Source organism: Vombatus ursinus, unplaced genomic scaffold (genome assembly GCF_900497805.2).
Source record: "Vombatus ursinus unplaced genomic scaffold, bare-nosed wombat genome assembly UNPS02014832.1, whole genome shotgun sequence".
Classification (NCBI taxonomy): domain Eukaryota; kingdom Metazoa; phylum Chordata; class Mammalia; order Diprotodontia; family Vombatidae; genus Vombatus; species Vombatus ursinus.
This window is the reverse complement of record NW_020954610.1, coordinates 54,367,657-54,394,335: the sequence shown is the minus strand read 5'-3', so window position 1 is coordinate 54,394,335 and position 26,679 is coordinate 54,367,657. Positions and strand designations below refer to the sequence as shown.

Here is a 26,679-nt window from a genome sequence, read left to right as displayed (position 1 = left end):
GGGGAGGCAGTGAAATCATAAGGGCCAAGGTATGATGCTCCCACAATTTAAGATAACCTCTGACATCTTACAATATCAGCAAAGAAGTTAGTAACAATGTAAGGGCTCCCACAATTTAAGATAACCTAAGAAGTTAGTAATACTGTAAGGGCTCCCACAATTTAAAATAACCTTTGACATCCTACAACATCAGCAAAGAAGTTACATTGTTTTAACAAGCTTGCAAAACTTTGAAAGGGCAAGCCAATGAGAAGGGCCCTAATCTTTTAATAGACCCCAAAGTTCTAGAGGGCAGAACTGGTTTTAACTAGCCCTAAGTAGGACAAAGGGCATGGTCTTTTGGATGACGAGGGATGGAGGAGGGCATGGCAAGGGGACGTGGGATGGGTGAATGTGTAAGTTTGTAACTTGGAAAGGAATGGACCAATCCAGGCCTGGAAGGGAGGAGTCACGGCATTCTAACAGTATAAAGCGTTTTCTCACTTCTATAATCAGCACAATCTCTTCTGAGAGGTTTTGCCCGGTTCTCCCAAAAACCGTAAAATAAATGACTCTTCACTCACTCTGAGCTTAGTTTCGTTTTTAACTAGAAGGCTTCATTCTCTAAGGCCTTATTTCTATCAAAATTATTTGTGCAAGCCCACACAGCTAGTTAACAGTAAACTTAAGCAAAATATATAATACATATATTATATTATATTATATCATATATTCAAATATATATATATTTAATTCAGTAGTCTTTACCTTAAGTTGCTACCATAATATTAAAGTAATACTTGGGTTCTTAAGATGTTCATCAATGAAATATAACTCATCTGTTCTGCAGAGTTCCTCCCTCCAAATCTTGAAAAACTAAATTAGCTACCTGCCAAACACTGCTCACTTTTTTGCTTCTGGTAGAAAGCACCAGGAGAGAGACAATTGCATTTAAACTGATTTCTGGAGTTATCTAAATGTTTTCAAATCAATTGAAAAAAGCTTGAGGCAATCCTAAGAAAAATGCAAACATATTAGTTTTAACATGTATTAAATTACAGGGTTCAATTCAGTGATTCCCAAGATCCATCCCTTCCTGCCCTAAATCCTGTGAACCCTATGTCAGGCAGCATTCATATCCTAAATTGTGAAGGTGGTAGAAATTACATAGTCACAAATGTGAGGATACAGTTGGGAAAGAAGCTAAATGTACTGGTTCTCTCTCTTCTCCGATGTTTCTAAAGCACTTTATCTTATCTCTCCTTTGATCTCATCACATTCTACTTCATATTATATTTACATATATGTCTTATCTCCACCTTCATTTCTCCTCTGTAAAAAATAATGTAGGGGTAAGTAGGTGGCGCAGTGAATAGAGCACCGGCCTTAAAGTCAGGAGCACCTGGGTTCAAATCCGGCCTCAAACCAAACACTTGACACTTACTAGCTGTGTGACCCTGGGCAAGTCACTTAACCCCAACTGCCTAAAAAAAAAATAATAATGTGCTTAAAGGCAGGAACTATACCATCTTTGCATCTTGAGTGCCTTGCACAAAGAAAGGACATAATAAATGTCTTTTAGAATGAAATAAATACAACAAAATCCATTTTAAATGGTAGGTTATAGCAATCACTTTACATTTGAGTAGTTTTCAAAGCACTATCATATCCATAATTTCATCTAATTCTGATAACAGTCCATGAGAGAGGAAAGGGAGAGATTATTTCCTTCATTTAAAGATGAGGAAACTTAGGTCATTTTAAGACAACTTGGCATCAGAGTGTTTTGGAAGTATAGTTTTTAATATCAGGAATGCTAGATATGATGTTACTTAAAACTTGTCCTAATATTTCAAGGCCGTACGCTTTTTGTTGAGCATTCAAAGCCCTCTTTTAGACTATGACCTCAGTGGAGCCCACCATTCTCCTGTTACATCCCAGTTTCACTATCTTTTAAATGAGGATCAAAGTACTTTCCCTACTTCCCTGAATGGAATGTGAAGATCAAATGAAATATTATTTGTGAAGGTGCCTTGAAAAATGTTAAGGAGGGGGCAGCTAGGTGACACAGTGGATAGTGCTCTGACCTTGGAGTCAGGAGGACCTGAGTTCAAATCTAGCCTCAGACACTTAACACTAGCTGTGTGACCCTGGGCAAGTCACTTAACCCCAATTGCCTCACCAAAAAGCAAAAAAAAAAGTTAATATTCCATAAATTCAAGAGGATAATATCAAGGCAACAGTCTTGGTGTAGATACCTTCTCAATATTGACAAGCCAGGAGACATCTCAGAAGATGCAAAACCCTTATTCAACTCACTAAAAGGAAGTCGGTTCACAATAATCCTTAAAAAGTTTGAGCTCTGGACCTGTCCTCTAAGGAATTAACTAAACGATTGCTTTAGAAGGGGAATCGGAATCATTAGGGAAATGGATATGGGAATGTATAGTTCTCCAAAGTCTCTGAATCAGGGATTCCAAAAGCTTTTTCATATAGAGTAGATATTTGTCGCTTCTCTAAGGACTTGACATCATGGAAGAGGCGAATGAGAGAAGAGAGAGAGAAGTAGCTAATTTGGTGGGGGGGACAAGTATCAGTTGTATTCCATTTTCAGCTGTGAAGCCTAGAAAAACAAGGAAGGCAAGCTGATATAGAGAATAGCATGTGGATAGCACCCATTCTGAAGATCTGTTACATATGGCTTTAAAATCACAATCAGAGTCAGGTCTGGTGACAAATGGCTGTAATTCCTGCTACTGGGGGAGGCTGAGGATGGTGGATCTCTTGAGTTCAGGAATTCTGAGCTATAGTCAGTCGGTCAATCAATTAAGCACCTACTGAGGCTCTGAGCTAAGTATCGGAGATACAAAAAGAGGCAAATGACAATATCTGTCCTCAAGGAACTGACAATCTAATGAGGGAGACAATAAGCAAATAAATATACACAACCTAATACAGGATAAATAAGAAATAATTAAGATGAAAAAGCACTAGAATTGAGAGGGATTGGGAAAGGTTTCTTACAGGAGGTGGGATTTATGTTGGGACTTAAAGGAAGTCAGGGAAGTCAATAGGTGGAAATGAGGAGGGAGAGCATTCTAAGCATGGGGGACAGAAAAAAATGTCCATAATCAAGAGATGGAGTGTCTTGTTTGTGGAACAGGAAGGAGGTCAGTGTCACTGGATTGAAAAATACAAGATGAGGAGTAAGTTCTAAGAAGACTAGAAAGGTAGGAGGAAGCTATATTATGAGAGGTTTTGAAGGCCTAGCAGAGGGTTTTCACTTTGATTCTAATGGTGATCAGGAGCCACTGGAGTTTATTTAGTGGGGGGATGGGGTGACATGGTCAGATCTGTGCTTTAGGAAAATCACTTTGGTGGCTAAATGCAAAATGGAGTGAAGTAGGGAGAGACTTAAGGCAGGCAGATCCATCAGCAGGCTATTGCAATAATCCAGGCATGAGGTGATAAAGACCTGCCCCAAAAGAGTAACAGTTGGGGCGGCTAGGTGGTGCAGTGGATAGAGTATTGGCCCTGGAGCCAGGAGGACTTGAGTTCAAATCCTACCTCAGACACTTGACCCTGGGCAAGTCACTTAATCTCATTGCCTGGCCAAAAACAAAATAGTGACAGTGTCAGAGGAGAGAAGGGGACATATTTGAGAGATGTTGCAAAGATGAAATTGACAGACTTTAGCAACAGATTAGATGTAGGGGTGTGACAGACAATGTAGAATCCAAGATGACACCTAGGTAGTACGTATAAGGAACTGGGAGGATGGTGTTGCCCTCGACAGAAATAGGGAAGTGAAGGGGGGAGGTGTTTGGAGGGGGAAAGCTAATGAAATTCAATTTTGGACATGTTGACTTTAAGATGTCTATTGGACATCCACTTCAAGATGTCTGAAACATTGTTGGACGTGCAAGATTTGAGGTCAGAAGAGATGGTAAAGTAGAATATGCAGATTTGAGAATCACTAGCACAGACATGGCAAGTAAATCCATGGTGGCTAATGAGATTGCCAAGTGAAGGTGGGTAGAGGAAGGAAAAAAAGAGGGTACAGGACAGAACCCTGGGGAGCGCTTACAGGTAGAGAGCATCATCTGGATGAGGATTCAAAAAAGGACACTAAGAAGGAGCAGTTAGATAGGCAGAGACCCAGAAGAGAGTGGTTTCTCAAAAACCTAGAGAGAAAGGAGTATCAAGGAGGAAAGAGTGATCAACAGTGTCAAAGGCTGTAGAGAAGTTAAGAATGATTGAGAAAAGGCCATTGGATTTGGCACATATAGCTCTGGAGAGAGCAGTTTCAGTGGAATGGTGCATTTAGAAGCCAAACTGTAAGAGAATAAAAAGAAAATGACAGGAGAAAGAGTGGGAACACCTATTAAAGACCAAGGAAAAATGAAAAGGTTTGGAAGAACTGATGTGGGAAGTGAAATAGTGAGGTGATAAGAGAAGAATAGTAGGTTTGCCTAGCAATAATGAGGACCCAGTTGAGGTTGTGTAACATAAATATGTAGTGAATTCAATGTTTGCATTCAGCAGCACATATGTTAGAACACAGGCAGAGGAAAGTGGTAGTGATTCAAGGCTGAGACTTGGCAGGATATAATCAGCAATACGATAAGGGAGCTGGGCACTCAAGAGAAGGGGCCATTATAAAATTGAAAAGGTTCATCAAGAGGTCAAGATGAGGAAAAGAGGAAAAAGTGTTAAGTACAGGGGAGATGGCGTGATACATCAAGGTATTGGAGAACACAGTATGGATGAAGAATAGGGTTTGATAAGAGAAGGTAGATGGAAAGCCGATATATTATGATCAAATAAAAAGATTTTGGAATTCTTGAACATAGAGGTAGTACATTTGTTGGTGATGTCAAGATAGAGTGTATGACCATCTTTGTGTGTGGCTGAGGTAGGGTGGAGAAGTAGGTCATGAGAAAATGAGTGGGTTGAGGAACTGAGTGGTTAGGGTGTTTGAGCGACAGTATATATACATGTATGTTTGTGTGTGTGTGTGTGTGTGTGTGTGTATGTGTTGAAGTCCCCAAGCATGAAGGAAGATGTTGGAAAAGAGAAAAACTGTGAGCCAGGTACCAAACTCTGAGGAAGGAAGAGGAATGACCTGGAGGTCTACAGACAACAGCTATCAGGATTTTGATTGGGTGGTAGATATTAATTGAAAGAAGCTCAAAGGAAGGGGAGTGACCTAGTGGTCTATAGACAACAGCTACCAGGATTTCAATTGGATAGTAAATATGAATTATATTAACCCCAAAGATGAAGAGGTTACTGAGTGGTGAAGCCAGGAAGAGAATCAGGAGGTGGCAATGAGGAGCATGGACTATCCCAACTCACTCCTCCCTCCCAGTGAGCTGAGGGGAAATGAATAGTACAGCCAGTATTGGAAAGGATGACCAGAGAGTCTGTGTCACCAGGGGGAGCCAGGTTTCAATCACAGAATATGGAAGGAAGCCATTTCATCCCAACTTGGCACCAGGTAGAAGGACTAAAGTCAATTGGGTATCCATATTAAGTCTGGCACTAATATGGTGAACACCCAGGCGTGAAGGGCCACTAAGAAGGGTCAAACCAACCCAGGAGAGAAAAGCAGAGCAGGTTAAAGCTTCTATACTGATAAACAGTAGTGTCAGCCCAGTGAGTGGCCACTGCACTTCCAGTCTAGGTAAGAAAGGGAGACTGCCTAGAAGAACAAAGAAATTAGAGTCACAGAATTTAAGAGTTGGTAGGGAAGCTTCCAACTAGTCCAAAGAAGCTGCCATCTATCCAAAACATACATGAAAGGAATCCCCACTTTAACAAACCTGGCAAGTCATCACCCAGACACACCTTGATGACCTTCAAGGAGGAGAAAGAACCCTCCACCTTGGAGGCCATTCTATTCTGGACAGCTCCAACTGTAAGGGAGTGTTCTCTGATATCAAGCTTTAATCTGCCCCTTTGCTATCTCCACTGCTTGCTTCAGATTCTTCTCACTGCAGCCAAACAGAATGACAACAACAATAATTACAGCATTTCTACAGCACTTTAAGAGTTACCACACACATTACATTCATCATCTCATTTTCATTTAATCCTCGCAACAACCCTAAGGATGAAATAAGTTGAGGAACTTGCTTAGGATCACATAGCTAATAAATGACTGAGGGAGGATTTGAATTCAAGTCTTCTTAAGTCCATGTTCAGCAGTCTATTCATGCTGCCACAAAGAACAAGCTTAGCCTCTCTTCCATGTGACAGCCCTTCAAATACCTAAAGATAGTTGTACTCACCCTCCTCTCACCACCCCACCAACCCAGTCTTCTCCAGATTACCTAAGGTCTTTCCTCATCCTGCTTGCCCTCCCCTTGGAACATTCTCCAGCTTGTCCATACCATTCTTAAACTGTGGTGCCCAGAACTGAACACAACCCTCTTGAAGTGGTCAATTCATAGAGGAGAGAGTAGGGAATAGTGGAAAGACAGCATGGCACCAGAATTAGCATACCTGGGTTATAGTGCAACCTTTGCCACTCATTAACTGTGTGACCTTGGGCAAGTTACTTCCATTCCCTGAGCTTTAGTTCCCTTATCTTTAACAAAAGAATACTTTGAACTAAATGATTTCTAAGATTCCTTCCAGTTCTAAAATTCAATCAGCCTCAGCTTTCCCTTCTATAAAATGGAAATAAAGGCATTTGCACTAAGTACTTTACAGGTTCCTTCTGAAGAAGATATCTTAAAGTGCCCTATAGATGTGAAGGGTTATTATTATGATACTAACTTCTGGTTGGGAATATCTGTCTTAAAAGGCAGAAACCAGACATAAAAGTACAACTCCTATGATTTTGGTTAGGAAGAGAGAGAAGAAAACTTTTCTGAGGCAAAGGGCATTATGGCAGGTGGTACTAAGAAACCCTGGATACTTAGATTTGTAAGCTACATGGCATTCAACTCCAAATTACAAGCTGAGAAAATAAAATCATTTCTCATTTAGAAATTAATTAGGTTTCCTGGTGTCGGCTAAGCCCTGGTTGACTTTGTGTATTTTTTTCCAGACACATTGCAAGCTGACTGACTGTGCATGTTCAATTAAATGTCTGGGTAAGAGCAGGCTCCCTGTGGAATAGTTGTAAACGCTCCAGTTGGGAAAAAAAAAAAGGTTAGGGTTTTTTTTTTCTTTTTATTCTCAGATTTTCAGGACCAGACTTTTGGAACATGAATATTGATTCTTAATTCTGCTCTCTTTTGAAATTAATTCATCCTTTACAAGGCTACAGAATGTGCTAATGTTTCAGACAAGGCTTATCTTTTGGAACTATGAGTTTGGTAAAGTGCTAAATATTTAGATCCTAGATCCAGGCCCCACTGGACAGAATTGCTAACCATCCTCTCTTACAAGTCAGACATGGAAAATGGACTGCCTGGTATAATCATCCCTCGCAATTGCACAGTGCTTCAGAAATCTCAAAACCTTTTTACATGCATTATCTAAACCAGCAGAGAGTTTTCAAGTACAATTTTGTAATGGTTATTTTAGTGGGACTGAATGAATGCTTTTACCTCCCTAGAAAATTGAAAGTAAGGTCACCCACCCTTGAAGAGAGAGGATCAGCACAATGTAATAGAAAGAAGATGGACCCTGAGACTTGGCCTGTGATTCCACATCTTTTCCCGAGTAGTGTCTAGCATAGTGCTTTGTGCATAGTAGGTGCTTAATAAATATATGTGTGTGTATTTATTTTAATGTTTCCTGAACTGTAGGATTATAGGATCATAGATTTGGAGCAAAAAGGAACTATAGAATTCTTCTAGTCCAACTTACTTTTTTGCATAGATAATGCATTTGGGGTAGCTCAGTGGTGCAATGGATACAATACTAGACTTGGAGTCTGGAAGGCCTGAGCTCAAATCTTACCTCAGACATTTATTAGCTGTGTGGTCTTAGACATGTCATTTAACCTCTCTCACCCTCTCAGTTTCCTCATCTGTAAAATGGGGCTAATAATAGCACCTACCTCCTGGGACTGTTGTGAGGATTAAATGAGATAATATTTGTGAAGCACTTTGCAAGTGTTACAGAGCTATATGGATGTTAGGTACTATTATTATCACTGAGGACAAGAGAAGGAAAATAACTTATCCAAGTTCATATAGATAGTAAGTGACAGAGTCAGGATTAGAACTCAAGTCCTCTGACTATAAATATAGTGATCCATCTTGCCACTGTACCACACAATCTTGGACAAGGGAAAGCATACATTGCAGAAGTTGTACCCCAGAGAACATGCCAGGGAGTTGGTCAGAGGCACATGGTGCCTGAGATTGCTCACATAGGCCTATTCATACACACACACACACACACACACACACACACACACACACACACATACACACACATACACAAGATTGGGTGTGACCTCCCTTATATATAAACCATGAGATGCTTTTTAGTTTTCTCATTGAAGAATCAAAGATTCATGTGTCATCTAAAGGAAAACAAACAAATTTCTAGTCCTGTACCTTCATCTTGGCAATATCTATCAAAAATGTTTATTGAAAGAAAAGGATGAATAAAAAAAGAAGAAGAAACTCAAAAAGATATAACAGCCTCCTGCTGAGAGGAAATGTGTTTATGTGCCTCTCCCATTATCGAATATGTTCAAAGAGTCTTTCAATGTGAAAATCAGACTTCCATAATCTCTGCAAGGTCAGTGAGACCTAAGGTTATTAGTGGAATAATGCTGATATTTGTACAGAGAGCTCTAACATATGCATACTGAGACTGAGGTAGGTAAAGAAGGAGTATCCAGAGTCTCCTAAGGATGAAAAATGTCACCCTCTCACACTTAAAAGTTCTTTGATCTGATTTTGGAATTTCTAGAGAAAGCTCACTATGCCTTAGACTAAGGAAGAGTGTAAAGGGTGGATTTGTTTTTAATATTCTGTTGCAAATGTGAAAGCTAGAAGATCCGAGTTCAATCTCATTTTACAGTCCAAAAATTAAAAGTCCCAGAGAGGTTGATGTGGTTGAGATAGCTAAGTGGAATAGCAGGTAGAGCGCTAGGCTCATTGGAGTCAGGAAGAACTGAGTTCAAATCCTACCTCAGGCACTTACTAGCTGTATGACCCTGGACAATCATTTAATCTCTCCCACCCTCAGTTTCCTCATCTGTAAAATAGCAATAATAATAGCACCTACCTCCTAGGATTGTTGTAAGGATTGAATAGGATGATATTTTTACAGCATTTTACAAACATTACAATGCTATGTAAGTGCTAACTGTTATTGTCATTGTTATTGAAGGCAAGAAGGGAAAAATTATTTAATCTAGGTCATATAGGCAAGGTTGGGATTAGGACTCAGGTACTCTGACTCCTGCCTCAGACACTTACTAGCTGTATGACCCTGGAGATTCACTTAACCTCTCTCACCCTCAGTTTCTGCATCTGTAAAATGGAAATAATAATAGCACCTACCTCTTTTTGTGATTTGATAATGTTATTTGCAAACCTTAAAGTGCTATAGACAACCTGTGAGTTCCCTTCCAACTAGAAGATAGTGATTTCATTTTTCTTGCAAGGCTACTCTTGACACTCGTTTTTCCTGAATTTCACCCAGGAAAAAAAATGCCAGCTAAAGAAAAGGAATGGAGGCATAAAGAGATATGGTTTGCCAACTGCATATCCATTTCCAGTCCCCTTCCAAGTATGGCCCTAAGCCCTATACTCCACCTAGGAACAAACCTGCCCTCACTAGGAACTGCCTTCCCTCCAGTTCCCTGACCCCCAACACAGTGGTTTCCTTGATGACACAAAATGTTGTTCACCCCCACGGGATAACCATATCCTGGCAGACTTGATTTCTGCAGGGTATAGTACATTTCCAGATCTTGTGGCTCATGGTCCATCTAAATTTCCTTTGGTTTTATTTTGGGGCAATCATTTAAACAAGTCCACTTCAGCTTGGATATATAATACCATCTGTTTCAGTTATGCCTCCTGCAATGTACTGAATTAAATTATGCCCCAAGTGGCCTGACAGAGTTAATATGCCTCCCAAAATGCCTCACTCACTCCTACTTGTAGCTTGTAGCTTTCACACTAGAAGAGAAATAATAGCTTACATTCAGTTAATGCTTTCCACTTTTGATCCTCGCAAGAACCCTGTAAGGGAAGCATTATACATATTATTATCCACTCAGGAAACTGAGTCTCAAAGAGATTAAGTGATTGGTCCAAGGTTACATGCAAATAAAACAAATATCTGTAATTTCCTGAGTATATTGAACTGCCGGTACTGGGAAATCTGGCAACTGATTAGTGACTTACTAGAAAATCTTAAGGAAATACCTAAAGAATAAAAGTTAAAAAACCTATCCAAGACCACATAGCTAATAAATGTCAAAGAGGTGATATGAAGCCAGGCCTTCCTGACTCCCAGTCAGCACTCTATTCCCTACCTCTATGCTACTTCTATGCCCAAGATCACACAACTAATAAACTGTAGAACCCAAGTCTTTTTGGGTCACCAAGTGACCTCTCCATTACACCACAGAAGTATTAGAATGATGGAAGACAACAAGAAAATAAGGGTTATGAACCCATTTTCACAGAAAAAAAAACCTGATAATATGCCTTTACTTCAGCTAGGCTAATCTCAGTGTTCGTAGAACATATCCATTCTTCAAAGTCCAGTTTAGCCTACTTTCTCCACAAGGCCTTCCCTGACTACTCCAGGCCACACAGATATCTCCATTCTCTGTGTTCCCATAACAATCTCCATTTCTGGCTCCTGATCTTATACCAAAATTAAGGTCCATCTTTTAACATTAGTATTTACCCTGTGAGCCTATATGCCTTCAAATCATAAATTATCAGTCTCTGAAGAATTAAATCTAAGGGTGGAAGGGTAATGGAGAGGTACTGGTGGGGACTGTGTAGCCTGTGACATATTACCAAGGAAAAAATTCACAGAAAAGGCAATATAAAGGATGTCACCAAAGAGCTGTAGGACCAACATAGGAGGTAAGTCAGTCACGTAGTAAGAACAAGAAACAACCAATGGACAGTGTTCCTGCCCAAGTAGTACCCACATAATGTCATGAGAGCTAGAGAAAGGCCTCTAGTGCAGTGAGTGGACCCGGTGAAGGATTTATGCGAGGACACGGATAAGAGCTATATGAGATGAAAATTTAAGGAAAGTTTCAATCTGCACCATTGAAGGGTTTACCAGAGATGTGCTGGTAAATATTTAATAACCAATTTTCCAGGAAAAAAGTTGTATGCCCGATATACTTTTAGGTTTAACCTGCATTGTTAAGTCTTTCTCTATCACTTTCTTAAGTGTAGACTTGATTGTCTACACTTGATTGTATTCCTTGATTTGGAAACAAAAAATCAATCCCAGATTTGAAGTGTTTGTAAATTTCTGGGGTGTAAATGTTCACACTGGAAAATTTAACAATGAACTTGAAAACCAACTGGCTCCTGCATACATCTGGGGAGTACCCACAATAATGAGATCAAAGACGTATTGAAGTATCAAAATACATAGGCATACACTAAAGCCTCTCCTAATGTTATTTCACAATAAATTTATTAACCCATTATAGGGAGACCAGTGATTTTGTTGCTGGCAGGAATGTAAAATAAAAGAATTTACAGTAGAGGTCACCAGATCTGATGGTTCCAACTAGCCTTTTCAGTTTGCCCCAACCAGATTTCTATGGCAACCAGGGGCGTGGGGGAAAGGGTCAGTGAGGTGAAAAATCCCTTGTCACTTCCACTCAACACAGATCTTTTGAAGTTTTACTAATATGGAGTCTCTGAGATATTTTGAAGGCTGAAATCTTACAACCAGGAATATGACAAGAATTGAAAGAAATTTTCTAAGATCAAGTCATATAGAGTATTTGAGCATGTAATCTAATTCTAACAAGAAGAAAAACAGTTTAAAAAATGAACTTTAAAATTCCTAAAGATTTTTCTATCTAACTGGATTTATGTGGCTGGCTAGGATGTGTATCACAAAAGAGCTAAAGATAGACCCTAGAGTTATAAAGCTAAGGAGGTGACAGGTTCTTCCTTCTATGCAAAAGCAAAAAATCTGCAGATGGTAGGAGAAAGATATTCACAAATCCAGCAACAGGGAAGTAAACTTCAGTAATGCACCAGCAGAGATAAGTGTGTCAGAGAGAATGATGAATCTGAGGACATCCATCTGAGCATAAAAAGCTCACCCTGATGACATCACCATAGGACACTGATGACTTTGCAGCGTGCTTTCCCTACACATGTGCCCACCTCATACTCTTTCTCTGTGTATGTCCCCTTCCCCTCAGATAATGTGGTGCCCTTAGCAGAATATACCCCTAAGTGTAGAAAAGAACTCTTTCTTCTCAATTAGCTACCTAAACTGCTTAATTAAATTTGTTTTGCTTTGAAGCCATGTGTCCTCTGATTGGATAGTAAAAGAAACAAATCAATGGGGACTCATAATCTATGTTTTTTAGTTGAGGCTGACTCTCCCATATCCACAATGCTCCCCAAGACTAGGTTATCATTCAGGGGAGCTAATGTGCAATGAGGACCAAAAGTGTTGAATCATTATAATTAAATACTACCAAAGTTGTTCTATAATAATTTTATATCATTATCGACAATAATAATGGTAATTTATCTCAGCCAATCTTTTATTTATAGTACTCCTTCTATAAAACTTATTGCCACCTATAATATCATTTTCACAGAACCAATTATATTATACAGTACATTAAACTGTACATTTTTCCCATTTCTGACAATGAGTAGCACAGTATTATGAACAAAACAGGGCAGTCAGGGAGGGAGCCAAGATGGCAAAGAAAAGGTGGAGCTTTCCCAGATTCGTCTCCAAAGAATTTTAAATAATGCCTCGAAAAGAATCCTGAAGTGGCAGAACCCACAAAAGAAGTAAAATAATTTTCCAGCCCAAGACAACTTAAAACGTCAGGAGTAAGGGTCTGTCACACAGGTGAGAGTGGAGCACAATCCAGCAGCAGGCCTTGGGGGCAACTGAATCAGCTATGGTAGTGGCTTCTTGAGCCTTCAGCCCACAGACAGTAAGAGGGTTGGACAACTGGTTAGAAGGAAATTACCAGGGTCCTTTTCCTGGCCCTGGGTAGAAGGCTCTGTTGCATTGCTCACATGCAATCGTCACAGTGCCAGAAAAAGGAGGAGTGCTAGCACACCAGAGCCTGCAACCATAGGAGAATGGGGACCCTGGTCACAGTACCAGGATAGAAAAGAATGCAGTGCTTGTGGTCACTCATAGACCAGAGCACAGGCCAAGAGAGTAATAAACACACCTCTCCTTAGATCATACCACCTTGGAAGAACTAAAACTTACAGGTCCCCAGAACTAGCTCTGAAAACAGCTGCACAAAAAAACCTGAAGTTTGGGACAGTGCCCCCTCCACCCCAGGCACAGAGCCCAATTTTAAGACGAAGTTAAAAGTCAAGAAATAGACTAGAAAAATGAACAAACCAAAAAGGAAAGTTACTGTGGTAACTGGGAAGATCAAAGCACAAACTCAAATGAAGACAACAAAGTCAAAACTGCTATATCCAAAGCCTCAAAGAAAAATGTGATTTGGTCTTGATCCAAAAAAAAATTCCTGGAAGTGCTCAAAAAGGATTTTAAAAATCAAATAAGAGAGGTAGAAGAAAAATTAAGAAAAGAAATGAGTGGTGCAAGAAAATCTTGAAAAAAAGAGTTAACAGTTGGTAAAGAAAATTACAAAAAAATTACTGAAAAAAGTAATGCCTTAAAAAACACTATAGGCCAAATGCTTAAAAAGGCACAAAAACCCAATGAAGAAAAGAACTCCTTAAAAGGCAGAATTGGCCACATGGAAAGAGATGTACAAAAATCACTGAAGAAAAGAACTCCTTAAAAAAATAGGATTGACCAAATGGAAGTTTGACAAATGCAGAAGGAAGTACAAAAGCTCACTGATGAAAACAATTCCTTAAAAGTTAGAATTGAGCAAGTGGAAGCTTGTGGAAACATCAGGAAACAATAAAACAAAATCAAAACATGAAAAAAAATATAAGAAAAAGTGAAATATCTCATTTAGGAATTATTGGACTACCTGAAAACCATAACAAAAAAAAAGAGCCTGGATATCATCTTTCAGCCAATTATCAAGGAAAACTGCCCTGATAGTCTAGAACCAGAGGGTAAAATAGAAATTGAAAGAATCCACTTCCTGAAAGAGATCCCAAAATGAAAACTCCCAGAAATATTATAGCCAGAATAGAGGACTTTGAGGCATTCCTGATAAAAAAGAGATGAATAGAAAATCTGACTTTCAAAACTCAAGATGCAAGAGAAGCATTAAAAGTTAAACAGGGAAAGAGAAATCATAAGGGTTTCAATAAGGTTAAACTGTTTACATTGATACTTGTAACTTCTAAGAACTTTGTCATTGTTATGGCAATTGGAGCATACATAGACAGAGGGCATAGATGTGAGTTGAATGCAAGGCAGGATATCTTTAAAAAAAAATAAGGTGAGAGAGTAATGCATTGGGAAAAGGGAAAAGGGAGAGGCAGAATGAGGTAAATTATCTCATATAAAGACACATGTAAGAGTTTTTACAATGGAGGGGAAGATAGAGGATCTAGTTGGAGGGGAGCATTTGAACCTTACTCTCATCATAATAGGCTGAAAGAGGGAATAATATACATACTCAGGTACAGAACTCTATATTAACCTACAGAAAAGTAGCAGGGGAAAGGGATAAGAGAATGGGGGGGGGAGGACTGATAGGAGGGAGGGTAAATTGGGAGAGGCAGCAGTGAGAAGCAAAACTCTTTTGAGGATGGACAGGGTGAAAGGAGAGAAAGAGGAGGATAAACAGGGAGGAAAGAAGATAGAATGAAATACACTGTAACCATAAAAATTTTACAGCAAGTTTCTCTGATAAAGACCTCATTTCTCAAACATATAGAAAACTGAGTTAAATTTATAAAAATTAGAGCCATTTTCCAATTTGATAAATGGTCAGAGGATGTGAACAGGAAATTTTCAAATGAAGTAATCAGAGCTATCTATAGTCATTTAAAAATGCTCTAAATCACTATTGATTAGAGAAATGCAAATTAAAACAACTCTAAGGTACCACTTCATGCTTATCAGATTGGCTAACATGACAGAAAAGGAAAATAGCAAAGGTTGGAGGGGATGTAGGAAAATGAGAAACTGATGCACTGTTGGTGGAGTTCTGAACAGATTCAATCATTCTGGAGAGGAATTTGGAACTATGCCCAAAGGGTCATAAAAGTGTGTATACCCTTTGATCCAGCAATACCACTACTAGGTCTATATCCCAAAGAGATAAAAAGAAAAAAGACTTATATGTACAAAAATGTTTACAGCAGTTCTTTTTGTGATGGCAAAGAATTGGAAATTAAGGGGATGCCCATCAATTGGGGAACAAGTTGTGGTATATGATTGTGATGGAATACTATTGTACTATGAGAAATGATGATCAGAATGCTCTCAGAAAAACCTAGAAAGACTCACATGAATTGATGCAAAGTGAAATAAACATAACAAGGAGAACATTGTTGACAGTAACAGCAATATTGTATGATGATCAACTGTGAATGACGTAGTTATTCTCAGTAATACAGTGATCCAAGACATTTCCAAAGGACTTATGATGAAAAATGATATCCATCTCCAGAGAAAGAATTGATGGAGTCTAAACACAGATCAAAGCATACTTTTTTTATTTTCTTTATTTTTCTTGGGTTTTTTTTTGTTCTGTGTTTTTTATCACAACATGACTAATATAGAAGGAAGAGGGAAGTGAGAAAAAGGAGAGAAATTGGAATTCAAAATCTTAAAAAATGAATGTTAAAAATTGTTTTTACACATAATTGGAATAAAGATATAAAATATTAAATTAAAAAAACAAGCAACTAGTTGGCACAGTGGATAGAGTGCCAGGCCTGGAGTCAGGAACATTCATTTTCCTGAGGTCAAATACAGGCTCAGACACATACTAGCTGTGTAACCTTGGACAAGTCACTTAACTCTATTTGCCTCAGATTCCTCATCTGTAAAATGAACTGAAGAAGGAAACAGCAAACTACTCCAGTATCTCTGCCAAGAAAAACCCAAGTTGGATCATGAAGAGTCAGACACAACTGAAATGACTGAACAACAAGAAACACAAAATAGACAAGCATTAAAAAACTGAATGAATTATCAAAGGTGAATCTTTAAGTCCAATGAAGAATTGATCTTCCACTGCCTTCAATGAGGAGACATACCCTTACCAATATCAGAGAACATGGAGTTATAGCTCTAATTATTAGGTTAATCACAGAGACAATGTGAGATAGTGGCAAAAGCATAGGTCTCAGCATAAAGGAGACCTAGATGCTGGGTATAGATATGCTACCTACTAGCCACCATGACTCTTGACAAATCATTTACTGATTATGAATCCCAGTTTTCTGAGGAAAACAATAAAAACTTAAGGACTAGCTCCAACTTGGTCACTGACTTCTGAAGAGTCACCTTAGGCAAATTATTCATTCATAATCTGCAAAATGGTGATAATAAAAACTAACAACATGCATCTAGGTGGTGTAATGTATGGAGCACTGGGTTTGGAGTTAATAAGACTTGAGTTCAAATCCAGCCTCAGACACTTACAAGCTTTGTGGCTCTAGGCAACTTATTTAATCTCTCTCACCCTCAGTTTTCCCATCTGTAATATACAGGAATAATAATAGCACCTACCTGCCAGAGTTGTTGTTAGGATAAAATAAGGTAATATTTTTAATGTGCTTTGCAAATCTTAGAGCAATATATCAATGCTAGCTATCGTTATCATTATTATTGCTTGGAATTATTATTATAATCAAATGAAATAATTTATCTCAGTGTTTTTGCAACTATAAAGTATTATGCAAATGTCAGATAGTATTATTATTATCATTTGACTGTTCTGTCTGTCTACCCACAATATTACTCTAGGTATGCAGAATCTCACTAGAGACAAGAAAGTTGCTCCCAAACAATGTCAGTTATCATCTTCAGGATAGCTCCAATGTCTCTAGTAGCAAATGACAGCCCAATTACTAGGTTTAGGCTTCTCTCACAAAAGTCAGAGGCTAATCTTCTATCCTTCCCCAATTCCTGAAGCATGGCCCTATACTGACTCGGAACCACAACTCAATTTCTAACACCAGTCCCCTAGCACATGAAATCTTCTTAGACTGTCCCCAACCATTACTTCAACAGAGGCAGAGAAAATGATACCTCGAATCTATCCCAAGAGTTAAAAGTCCCCGCTGCCTGACTTACAGAAACGTAAGGAAGCTGGTCTGCAGAGCCTGAAGTCACAGGAAACATCAAGCATTGTTTTTGATTTTGTATTTTGCATTACTATCAGAGAAAAAATGAATACAGAAAGGACATATTCCCTCCCCACCAGGTAACCTACTTTTTATGTATATGTGGTATTTAGACTCCCTTCTGAGCTTTGAGAGCCTGTAAATACAATTACATATCCAAATCTCATTTTCATTCATGGCAACTACCATACTACCATTTAAAATTTCATTTTGAGGCAATTTGGTAGATATATTTTTTTTTATTTTCTGAATCAAAACAAACTCATAGTTTCTGTCATTGCTAGGACAGTGAACAGTAGAACCATAAGGCAGTGAGACTCTTTTTCTTGAGGTATACCCAAAGTCAGCCTTATCTCTTACTGCTATAACTCCTCTGCCTAGATATGGTTCAAGAGATCAGAGTTCTAGCCCACCCATCTCTGGTGCTAACTTGCTGTGAGAACTTGGACAAATCGCCCAGCAACAACAGAGTGTTGTTTTAAGGGACCTTAAAATTCTTGCTCTGTTATTTTCTATCTCTATGATATTATGGAAGTCATGTCACTTTTCTGAGCCTCAGTTTCCTCATCTCTAAAATAAAGGGGTGGGAATGGATGATGTCTAAGGACCTTTCCAACTCAAAAGTTTAGAATCTCACATTTCTATTAAATTATCTAGTTGAAGTCATTTATTTTACAGATGAGGAAACTGAGGTTCCCAGAGTGACTTGGTGAAGGTCACACAGCTAGTTAATGGCAGAACTAGGTCTTCCAGGGATGGGAAACCTGTGGCCTCGAGTCCATAGATCAGGGAAACCTGATCTAGAGCCTAGTTCTCTATTCCTAGTGGAGTCATTTTTTTTCAACTCTATCACACTACCTCCCCTCCCAGTAAAACCTATTGTTTATTAGTCAAATCTATTGCCTATTACAAATAGCCCAAATGAACAAATCTTATCCTTTCATGCCCTTCCTCATGCCCACCTGAAAAAGTTGTAAGATTTTCTAGAGGAATTTTGTAAAGTACCTATTTGCAAACTGGCACCTCTTCATTAATGAACTATAACACAGAAACTAAATTATTTCATTCACTCACTGTCATCTTTCTCCAGGGTCAGAACAAAACTGAAGTTTGATCTCTATTTAATGTTGTTTCACTTTACTCTCATCAATAAAGCAAGAATAATAAGACCTGCCCTGCCTATCTCACAAGGTTGTTGAGAGGATCAATTATGAAAACAAATGTTAAAAGTATTATTATTAAATGTAAAGCATTTTTAAAAATTTTCTTGACTGGTGATTTCTTTGTTGTAGAAGAAAGGTCCCTTGCAAAGAAACTCCCTCTGTTAATGCTGATTTGCAACTGTTCTGCAACTTACAGTCTTGCTTGGGGCACTGAGAGGTTAGGTGATGGGTCTAGAGTGAGTCAAAGGTAGGATCTGAACCCAGGTCTTCATCCACACTACACAATTTTTTTCTCTCCTGGAAAAAAAATATATTTCACTATGATTTTGTAGTTGCTCAGTTATTTCTGTCATGTCCGACTCTGTAATCTTATTTGGATTTTTTGTGGCAAAGAAACTGGAGTGATTTGCCATTTCCTTCTCCAGCTCATTTTATAGATGAGGAAATTGAGGCAAACGGGGTGGAATGACTTGCCGAGGGTCACATAGCTAGTAAGTGTCTGAGTCTGTATTTGAACTCAGGAAGATGAGCCTTCCTGACTCTACATCTGGCACTCTAGCCACTCTATCCACTGTACCACCGAACTACCCCATACAACTATGATTATCATCTAGAATTCAGAAGTTCTTAACTTGGGGCCCAGGAACTTTATTAAAAAAAAACATATTTTATAACTGTTTCAGTACAATTGGTTTCCTTTGTAATATTATATTTTATTTTAAGCATTTAAAAGTATCACTATGAAGGAGTTCATAGGCTTCACCATAACATAAAAAGATTAAAAATACATGCTGTAGATATAAACCTAATTCTCAAGGCTACACAGAAATGTTAGTTTGCAAACATGTTGTTGTTCAGTCTCCTCTGACTTTTCATGACCCATAGACCATAGCACACCAGGCCCAAATCCTCCACTGTCTCTCAAAGTCTGTACAAGTTCATGTTGTTTCCATGACACTATCTATCCATCTCACCCTCTGCCACCCCTTTTTCCTTTTGCTTTCAATCTTTCCCAACATCAGAGTCTTTTCCAATTAGTCCTATGTACTCATTATGTGGCCAAAGTGTTTAAGCTTCAGCTTCAATACTTGACCTTCCAGTGAATAGTCTGAATTAATTTCTTTAAGTACTGACTGATTTGATCTACTTGCTGTCCAAGGGACTCTCAAAAGTCTTCTCCAGAACTAACAATTCAAAAGTGTCAATTCTGCAATGCTCAGCTTTCCTTATGGTCCAATTCTCACAACCATACATTGCTACTGGAAAAACCATAGCTTTGGCTCTAAAGACCTTTGTCAGCAAGGTGATGTCTTTGGGATGAGAATCAGTTCCTCTGACTCAAAAGCCAATATGCCTTACACTACATCACAGAGCCTTTCTGGTCTTCTCTACCTCCCCTCCAATGCTGCTATGAATGCATACAATAGACAATCTATCATTGGGATCTAAAACACTGAGTAGATTCTTCCTGTCTGGGAGTATATACACACTCACAGCTAAATAGATGCCTTCCCAAATGTTTCCCTCTTTGGAGCAAAGACTCCACTCAAGTCCATGTGTTTTATATTTACTTTGCATATATTTAATAATAGCTACCATTTATATAGCATTTTAAGCCTTGCAAAGAGCTTTATGTATTTTATTTCATTTGATCTTCACAACCCTAAGAGGAAGATACTTTTATTATTATCCCCATTTTGCAGAGGAAGAAACTGAGGTCAAGAGGTTAAGTGACTTGCCAATGATCACACAGCTAGTAAGTGTCTGAAGTGGGATTCAAACTCAGATCATCCTGACTCCAAATCCAGGATTCTAGGTACTAAGCCACCTACCTGCCTACCAATGTACCTATTTATGCATACGCTTGTATGTGTGTGTATGTGTGTGTGTGTGCGTGCGTGCGTGCGCACGCGTGTGTAATTTTCCCCCAAAAAATGTAAATTCCTTGAGGGCAGAGACTAGCTTATTTTTGTCTTTGCATCACCACAGCCTAGTAAGGTGTCTGGAACATAGTAGGTGCTTAATAAATATTTGTCAGGGGCATCTAGGTGGTGCAGTGGATAGAGCACTGGCCCTGAAGTCAGGAGGACCTGAGATCAAATATGGCCTCAGACCAAACACTTGACACTTACTAGCTGTGTGACCCTGGGCAAGTCACTTAACCCCAATTGCCTTAAAAAAAAAAAGCTTGTCAATTTATTAATTGATTGACTGTTGACTCCATTCTACAGAGAGAGACTAAAAATCTTTCTTGATAATAATAACAGCTAATTGGCATTTTAATAGGCTTTCCCAAAAGTCTTAGTACTATTTCAAGCTTAAAAGTTTTGGGATAACCCCCACAGTGCTTAAAAATTTACAAAGCATTTCACATGTTATCACATTTGATCTGAGATTCTACTTCCCAGTGTAGCACTTCAAAGTTTCACTCTCATATCCCAAACCAATTGGATAAGCATTCAGTGAACTCTTCCTTCCCGGATAGCAGTAATTCCTTCTTCCATTCCAGCTACTACAAGTGCTCAGAGCTAATTTTAAAGATGACAAAAAGACAAATGTTAAGTCTGGATAGCAATTTGCCCACACAGAAGCTGCTTCTTAAACCTAGACAAAAAACTTCACCTCTCCCTCCAACCCTAACTGTAATACAGTGAATACCCTCTCCATTCATCAGACCAATGTTCCTATTGAGTACTATTTACTGAGCTGCTTTAATAAAATTAGAGTATTAAAATAGATTATGGGGTATGATAAGCCATAACAGCACTCACTATTTGCCATTTCATCTCAGTAGATTGCTTGTCACTGATGAATTCTCAAAAGTGAAAAGGATTGTTCATAGAGCTTCACCCTCCCCACAATGACTTCAGGAGGCTAAGAAGTGATGGCAACTTCTGGTGATGCCTGTTTCTCTCCTTTCTGACTTCTTTAGCTTCATAGAAAAAGACTGGGGCCTGAAATTGTTCCTAGTATTCAAGAGGGACAACTCTGAAGTAGTGAAGGAGTTTAAGTCAAATTTTATAACTTTTCTTTTGGAAAATGAGATTTTGAAGAAAGCTTTCTCTGAGATGATTTACTAAGGAGAATGGGTTTGAAGAGACATTCTTCTTCTACCCTCAGATAAGTTATGAGTTTTCATCTGATCTTGAAGCAACCTCTTGACCTAGCCTCATTATTTTTCAAAAGAACAGAACAGTGAGTGAAATTTTGATATAATCTCCCTTCTATAGAAATGTTGGCCCTCAGTCCTGACTTTAATTCTTCAACCAAGAAGTCACGAGAGTAATAATGAATTGACAAGCCTGTATTGGCAAGGTCCAAGCCTGAACAGTGTCCTGGATTTAATTCAGGACATAGGTGTTCCCTCCCATCGCCCTGGAACAATGTAAAAGCAAAGGTTACCTTCCCTACATCAGATCTCACTGAACTGCAGAGGACATCCCCTACCAATCAATCAACAAACATCTATTAAGTATCAGGCACCTCATTCTGCCTCAGGATATTAGTAAAACACTAGGAGTTTTCAGTAATGTTGTCAGATGGCTTCAACGAGGGCCAAACCAGCATCAAGGTCAGCTACTGCACTGATGGTAAATTATTTTAACTTGAAAAGACTACAAGCCAATACCAAAGTAGAGGGAGAGTCAGTGCCTGATGGTTTGTTTGCAAATGATTATGCATTCAATGCAGAAAAATGATGAAAGAGACAAATGCAGAGGATCCTTGGTAGTATGAACAAATACAGAATAAAATGAGCAAAAAGAAAGAAAACAATTTAAACAAGGACAACATAGTAAAGGGGAAAAAATCTTTGAAAGACTCAAGAACATTATCAGTGCAATGACCAACCATTTCCAGAGGACCTATGATGAAATATTTTACCCACCTCCTGACACAGATGATGGACTGATGGTGTGAAAGAGACATACATTTTTTGCACATGGTCACTGTGCGAATTTGTTTTGCTTGACAACACTTTTTTTCATTATGAGAGGTATTATTTTTCTCAGTTTTTAAAAGGGGGAGAAAGGATTAGTGACACTGATGTCCAAAAAAGAGGGCCATTGAAACATTTTTAAATGCACAAAAGGAAAACAGAATGAAGTTCAGAAGGAAGCACAGATAAGGAAGACAGTTTTAAAAAATAATGTGTGTAATTTCTAATATACTTCTTTTTTAAAGCAATATGAAATGGAGATTCATGGTATCACAGACAATCCTTTTTGTGTATATATGGAAATGCTTCTGGGGCAAGGGGCAAGGTGTATAAGTTCAAAATAAAAAAACAAATGTCCCCAGGCTGCTGGATTGAATCCACGCACTGTCATCATTCTGAAGGGAGCTAACAGTGTCTTCCCCTTCTATTATGTACAATCACTTCTTCTCCACTCTACCCCCAAGCAGATGAGCATCTCTCCTTTCCTCAGAGAACACCACACTTATACTATACTATTTACCCCAGGACGCCTAGCAGTTCATTGCCATGTATGACAGTCCTTGACATCAGTTACTCTGTGACCAAAAGCCTGCAATGGGCTGGGTGGAGCAAACCCCCTCAGTGCTCCAGTTTCCCCTTTTGTGAAATAATATGTTCTCTTCTTTTGTGAGGTAATTGGGGTTAAGTGACTTGCCCAGAGTTACACAGCTAGTGAGTGTTATGTGTCTGAGGCCAGATTTTAATTCAGGTCCTCCTGACTCCAGGGCCAGTGCTCTATCCACTGCACCATCTAGTTGCTCCCAAAATAATCTGTTTTCAATCATAGAATGGTGGGGAGAATTCCCCTCAGCCCCAAACTGTGGGTACTAAATCAACATAAATTAAGAAAAGAAGCAGCATGGTAGTAATACAAAGCACCCTAGACTAGCAGGGCAAGTCTAAGGCAGCTAGGTAGTACAATGGATAGAAAATCAGAACTAGTCAGGAAGACCTGAATTCAAATCTAGCCTCAGACACCACTGTGTGACCTCAGGCAAGTCACTTAACCGCTGCCTCAGTTTCCTCATCTGTAAAATGGAGATAATAATAGCACCTATCTCCCAGAGTGGTTGTGATGATTAAATGAGATAATAATGGTAAAGTACATGTTACATAGTAAGTGCTATATAAATGTTAGCTATTATTGTTATTAAGTATTAGTGAATAGAACTGGGTTTTATCATTTCTCTCTGTCTGTAACTAGTGTAACCATGAGTAAGTTCATTTTCTTATGAAGGGCTTAGCATAAGATATCTCTCCAAGGTGCTTTTCAGCTCTAAAAGTCCGTGAATTTCTAGTGTGGATCCCACAGCATTTTTGGGAGGCAGATTTTTGTTTAATGGCACAAACTTTTCCCCATGGGCAGGCTGACAGATTTGAGGATTACTGCCTCCCCTGGTTCTTAGTTCCCCATCTATCCCCAGTATTTCATCTCCATTTCAGCTAGAAGGGAGAAGAGGATGTGAGGGATAGTGTGTATTATAATACTTTCAATGGAGCAAAGGCATGATTTGTGGAAACTGACTCATATTTTAAAGGACCCCTCCCCAAGGTTACGATCTATCCCCCACTACACACACAAACCTCCTTGCTTCCATCAATGGATGTAAGTGTAGGTTAGTGGTGGCTGGAGAAAGCCCTAAGGTGCTTGTGTCTCTAGCTTAAAAATGTTCCACCCACCCACCAATCGTCCAAGATGCCTGTAGAATTTCCCATCCCCACCACAATCCCTAGAGTAAGACACTCACTGAGAAGCTGTCTGTCTGAGTCCGAGACTGTCACATTCTCCTGCCAGAAGGGGTTCATCAGGGGTGTGCACTTGCTTTGGACTATTGATGGAGGGAAGGTAGAAAGAACGTAAGTAACATGAGAGGTCAAATCTTTCAGTAGTAAGTGCATTTGCAAACTGGGAGTTTCAACCCACAAATTAAGGCACTGCGGGGGGATGGGGGGAGGAATTCCCAATTGCACCTATTTACATACACATACACACACACACACATGCTCTTCAGCAAAAAGTTCCCTTAAATCAGAAGACATCTTCCCCATCAACAGCCCCCAATGCTTTCCCTCCCCTAAACTACTCTCATCCTCCAACTCCCCTTAGGAGTTCTGAGTTTGGCTTACTGAGAGATCCCTGAGCTAACAGCTCTAGCACCTTTTAGCCCCAAGATTAGAGACCTGGGGAAAACCTGAGTGTCTGGCTGGAGGACTGAGCAGAATAGAGACAAGGAGATGGAGATGGAGGTAGATCCCCGGCAGGGAAAAAAATGAGAAAGGTATAGGAGATGGCAGGACATCGCTGAAAAGCTTAACCTGGGACAGGGCCCAGTTGCACTGGATCAGGGAAGCAGAGAGGGAGGAGGATGCCAGGGACAGGCAGGAGAGATGGGGAGCTTTGGAGAGCTGTCTCAGGAGGAGAGGCAAAGTAAGAGCGGAGCAGAGACCCCGCTGTGTACGGATTTCCCAAACTTGTTACACACACACACACACACACACACACAGAGGCTCCTTACCCCGGCAGGTCCTCCAGAGCCCAGAGTGCGAGCTGAGCGGCTCCAGTTGGCTCTGGTTGAAGCCTCCTCCGGCATTGCCACCACCAGAATCTCGGGCCCCGCCTACCCCCGGGCCCCCCGGGACCCCCGGGCCGCGCTGTTCCAACCTGGCAGTGTCGATGATGTACCAAAAGTCTGTGCCGATGGCAGCTGCTAGGAGAACAAAACTGAGCGCCCCCGACAGCGCCGCAGCCCCGGCTAGGGCACCCAGGCGCACCCGCATCTCGCACCGAACTCCAGTCCACTTTCTGGCTCGCTGGCCAGACAGTACTAGAAAGCTGAAAAGGTAGCAGTAGGAATCCGAGCGGGAGCAGAACCACGCTCACCCTCAGGAACCTCAACTCAGTGTGAAATAGTCCCTACACTCTTCCAGGTGTCTGTGCTCCCCACACTCACTGTCTCCTTCCTCCACCTTCTCGCTCTTAGCCCCTCCCCACCCTCCACACCCCGTTCCCCGCCCCTTCTCTTGAGCTCTCTCACTTTCCTTACTTCTCTCCTTGGTGCTGGATAAAGCTCCTATCTGCTCTATCCCATCCACCCTACCGGTTCTCTCTCCAGGCCGCCTGCCTCCTCCCCCCTTTCCTTCGTTTCAGCCTCGGGCCAGCCAGACCAAGGTAGGAGTACCTGCTGAGGGTGGGATCTTCCCTCAGCCTAGAACGAGCCTGGGATTGCTTTTGGAGTGGGCGAAAAGCACGCGCAAAGCACAAACCAAAGGCTCTGGGTTTTCCCAGTTTAGAAAAAATCAAGAGAAGCAAAATGAAAGGACTAGATCTCCCTCACCCCTTGCTTCCACAAGCAGAAACATGTCTCTGCATAAAATCAAAGTGATGGGAGGGACCTCAGAGGTCATCTGGTCCAAACCACAATTCACTCTACAAAGTCCTCAGCTTCAATTTCACCTCCTGGCGGAGAGAACCTTCAAATGTGGCAACAGAAGACCAAAATGCCCCAAGCTAGAAGCCAACTCAGCATCGTAACAAGGAAAAGGTGTTGTTTTTTTTTTCCCGTTTCCCCCCAATAATCTGAATTGCAAAGAACTTCCTTCTCATCCCCATTTTCTCCAACTTCTGAAAATCCTAATAGGGTCTATGTCTAAAACAACATAGTTAAAATTCAGAATTGGGAACACTGCCCTCCTTGCCTAAGAATCAAAGAATTTCAGAACAAGAAGAGATCTTACAGGTCATTTAGTCGAACTTGCCTCCTTTTCCTGACAATGAAACTGAAGAACAGAGAAATAAGAGGTCTCACACAAAGTCTCAGTTAATGACAATCTTAATTAGAACTCAGAAAAACAGCATGTCAATGTGAATATGGAGGTGGCCTCTGGCATCAAAAAGATCTATGTTCAAATTCTGTCACTGACATACTGTGACACACATTTGAGTCTTGGCAAAACACTTAAAATCTCTAACAGCCCTGTTCTGTATCTTGGTAAGACTAAGTTGCCAGACAGGTGTCAATGTGTATTGGTTAATAGAATTTCCTCACCTAGAGTTCCATATACCAATAAAATCATAGCTCCCAACCCCACATCCCCCCCAAAAAAAATCTAGTCTTCTTAACACCATGCTTTACCTCCAGTCTTT

The 26,679-nt window shown here is 39.9% G+C and overlaps 1 protein-coding gene across 2 annotated transcripts in view; it reads right to left on the bottom strand.

Moving 5' to 3' along the window:
- Window positions 1-25,313, bottom strand: part of TMEM114 (transmembrane protein 114) — a 44,893-nt gene extending 19,580 nt beyond the window's left edge. For both annotated transcript variants that reach the window (XM_027839073.1, XM_027839074.1), the window contains exons 1-2: window positions 25,052-25,313; window positions 24,284-24,364 (exon numbers count right to left, since the gene is read on the bottom strand). In XM_027839073.1, coding sequence (XP_027694874.1) covers window positions 24,284-24,364; window positions 25,052-25,313 — 343 coding nt within the window. The remainder of the gene's footprint in view (window positions 1-24,283; window positions 24,365-25,051) is intronic.
- Between the last annotated feature and the right edge of the window lie 1,366 nt (window positions 25,314-26,679).